We start from the raw sequence: 3,195 nt of genomic DNA, 5'->3' as shown, positions 1-3,195 counted from the left end.
GTATCGCTCGTATACCTTTCTCTCTCGCACTCCTTGCCACTCTTGGACTCGCTTGCGGCCTGCAGAGAACAGGCATTCCACCTCCAGGTATCTATATACTCAAAGGGTATATGATTTCCTTTCTCACTTCCATCGGACGCTTTTTGATTCCCCATTCCCCTTCCATTTATACCTATATGTTGAATGTGCTAAGGTCCTGGCCGGCCTAAAAATTTTATAAGAAAGGAAGAGGATATCAACGATGCCGGTCGATCAAAAACGTATTAATGGGCCAGACGCGTCTACATCATATGATATTTATATACACTCCGAAGTGAAAGACAATGGAACACAACCTAATGCCCCGAAAAGGCACGACAATCGCTCAAATAACGAACTTAGAAATATATGTAAGATTGAGGTTATGTCACGTATACAAATTCGACAAAGCTTAGAGTAACTTCAATTAAAGTCTGATTAAATTTAATCAACGATTGACCTAATTTACTAATTGAGTGCTTGATACACGTACTAACTAGAAACTTTCTATTAAATTATCTTAATTTCTATAATGCATTTAAAGAATGATGTATGTACTAAACTGATACACTTATGCATTAAGATGATTAATCAAATACACATCGTAAATACGTTTGCATGTATCTTCGAAACTAAAAAAATTTAATAGAAAGTTACTATAGTTACGCTCGTCAAATGCTCGTTAAATTAGGTCAACTATTAACTTGTTAAGAAATATTTACAATATTTTCACGTAGATAAAATTAATATTAGCTTTTTTTTAATACACTGCTCAGAAAAATTATGTTATCGAAAAATTTAGGGCAAAAATTAGCCAAATTTGGCTGACAATAATTCCGCGATAAATCATCGTAATATGTTTAACTTTTTTTTTTAATTAAAGCTTGAAATCTCTAAGGAATTTGGGTCGATTTTAAATTTAATACACCCCTGTTACTGTAAACTCTTAAATCTGAGAAATCTTTGCCGTATTGAAAATTGAAAAGTTTGACAAAATATACAGACTTGTTAAAAGTTTTCTCGGGAATGCCGATTGCAGCGTTATAAAGCTCGAATTTTTCTCTTTAATTTGAAAAAAAAAATGCAAGTCGCTACGGTTTTCATAAAGCATTTTAAAGTAATCCTTGTATTTTTCTCTTGTACGATCGGCATTACCCTATGTGCATCATAGAAAGGTTGGCAGATTGACCGAAAAATTTTAGCAAGTCCGTGCATTCCATCAAACTTTGTAATTTTCAGTGTGGCAAACATGCTCTCAGATTTAAGAGTTTATAATAACAGGGATGCATTAAATTTAAAATCGACCCACAGTACCTTAAAGAAATTTCAATTTAAAAAAAAAATTCATCATTCTACGTTGATTTTTCGCGGAGTTATCGTCGGCCAAAGTTGGCCAAATTTTGCCCAAAATTTTTCTATGCCATAATTTTTTTGAGCAGTGTATATAGACATTAAATAAAATGATAAATTATTTAGAAATTTTATTTTAAATAATTGTGTCAAGTAAATTAATCAGAGTTTAATCAAAGTTGCCATTATAAAAATTAAATTTTTTAGTTAAGTTTTATAAAAAGTACATGTAAATTTACTTTGTTGACAGTTTTGAAAACAGGCATAATTAGTCAGGCAAAAGGTTCTGCATACATAGAGATGGGCGACACCAAAGTTATCTGCTCGGTATTTGATCCTAGAGAGATACCGAACAAAACTGGCTATTGCGTGCAAGGGGAACTGTTTTGCGAATTCAAATTTGCACCCTTCTCTCATCGTAAACGGAAATTGCATCAGCAAAACGCGGAGGAAAAGGAATATAGCTTGATATTGCAAAGAGCTTTGGAACCAGCAGTATGTCTGGTACATATCTACTTGTCTTTTTCTCATTGATTTTTTTTTCTTAAAATATGCAGAAAATTATTGTAAAACTGATAGTTTGTACAATTTTAAAAATATATCTTAAATATCAGTTATTCCATCTTTTATTTCAGCAAGAGTTTCCTAATTTTCAAGTCGACGTCTATGCGACAGTCCTCGACAATGGGGGATCTGCGCTGGCTGCGGCAATAATCGCAGCTAGTTTAGCTTTGGCAAATGCTGGAGTACCGATGTTTGGTTTAGTCACTGCATCCACTATTGTAAGTAAACAACTGTGAGAAGTTTACCCAAACTTTAAATGAGAAAAGATTAAAATGGATTAAAATTTTTTAATTTATAGATTGAAATGGATTTGGTCTCCGTGGAAATAAATGCATTTCTATTTTTTCATAATACGAACCCAGTAAACGGAAATGGATTAAAATATTTTTTTTTATTGAAATGAATTGAAATTTTCTGAACCATGGATTGAAATGGATTTGCCTTTATAAAAATGCATTCATTTTCACAAAGGCCAATCCATTTCAATTAATTTTAATCCATGATTTGAAGTTTTAATCCATTTCCGTTTAGTGGGAATATAGAATAGAATAGAATATTTATTCCTTTAGCATATTACAAGCCAAAAAGGGGACTTGATTTACAGTTAATACCTTATCACTCATCCATCCATATCCTATTCCTATCTCTATATTCTAATTATATCCTATACGCTTAACTAACCAACTATCACAGAATTTACTATCACTGCTCGGCGTTTAGAACTCACAGCCTTCTCAATTTCTTTTTTTTATAATCTACATATGCAATCATCTTTACATTTACTTTTACATTTCCTTACATTCGCATTTACCTCAACCATTTTCCATTACGCTTACTTTACAACTATTTATAGTTGTCAACCTTATTAATTTTCCTATTCTTATCCTATTCCCTCCTTCTCCTTTCTTTTCTTTCCTTTCCTCTCTTTTCCTTAACTCTTTTTCTCTTTTCTTCCACAGTTTCTTTAGTATCTATCCTTTCGCCTCATCCAAAATTTCCGACCTTATCCTATTTAAAACTTCTTCCTCATCTTTCTCCATCTCTACAAACCATTCTTTCGTTTCTTGACATTCCCTTACATGATTTATACTGTCCATTTCTTTCTTACAAAATAAATCCCTTTCTTATATCCAGTACTTATTCTCTAACTATTCCCGCATCTTAGTTTTATCAAAGCTCTTACTTCATCTCCTCTTCCTACTTCTCCTAAATTTTCTTTTCGTAAATGATTCATACCTCTGCCTTTTATCCTTGTTTTCTAAA

The 3,195-nt window shown here is 32.3% G+C and overlaps 2 protein-coding genes across 3 annotated transcripts in view; one reads left to right on the top strand and one right to left on the bottom strand.

Moving 5' to 3' along the window:
* The window catches only part of LOC105461960, a 6,980-nt gene extending 6,825 nt beyond the window's left edge, over positions 1-155 (bottom strand). The window contains exon 1 of the mRNA XM_011708486.1: positions 16-155. Within this exon, the coding sequence (XP_011706788.1) occupies positions 16-155 (140 nt within the window). The remainder of the gene's footprint in view (positions 1-15) is intronic.
* LOC105461956 (exosome complex component MTR3-like) lies at positions 69-2,183 on the top strand. 2 transcript variants are annotated; one of them, XM_011708479.1, is made up of 4 exons: positions 69-87; positions 194-389; positions 1,619-1,872; positions 2,004-2,183. In XM_011708479.1, exons 2-4 carry the CDS (start codon positions 242-244, stop codon positions 2,166-2,168), a joined length of 567 nt encoding a protein of 188 aa, XP_011706781.1. In that variant the 5' UTR covers positions 69-87; positions 194-241; the 3' UTR covers positions 2,169-2,183. The 2 variants fall into 2 exon arrangements, with proteins under 2 accessions (XP_011706781.1, XP_011706780.1); XM_011708478.1 differs by lacking the exon at positions 69-87 and having other exon boundaries at positions 129-389.
* Positions 2,184-3,195: the final 1,012 nt, after the last annotated feature.

Source organism: Wasmannia auropunctata, unplaced genomic scaffold (genome assembly GCF_000956235.1).
Source record: "Wasmannia auropunctata unplaced genomic scaffold, wasmannia.A_1.0 LD274136.1, whole genome shotgun sequence".
NCBI lineage: Eukaryota > Metazoa > Arthropoda > Insecta > Hymenoptera > Formicidae > Wasmannia > Wasmannia auropunctata.
Note: the sequence above shows the minus strand (reverse complement) of the source record. Positions and strands in the feature narration are given on the sequence as shown.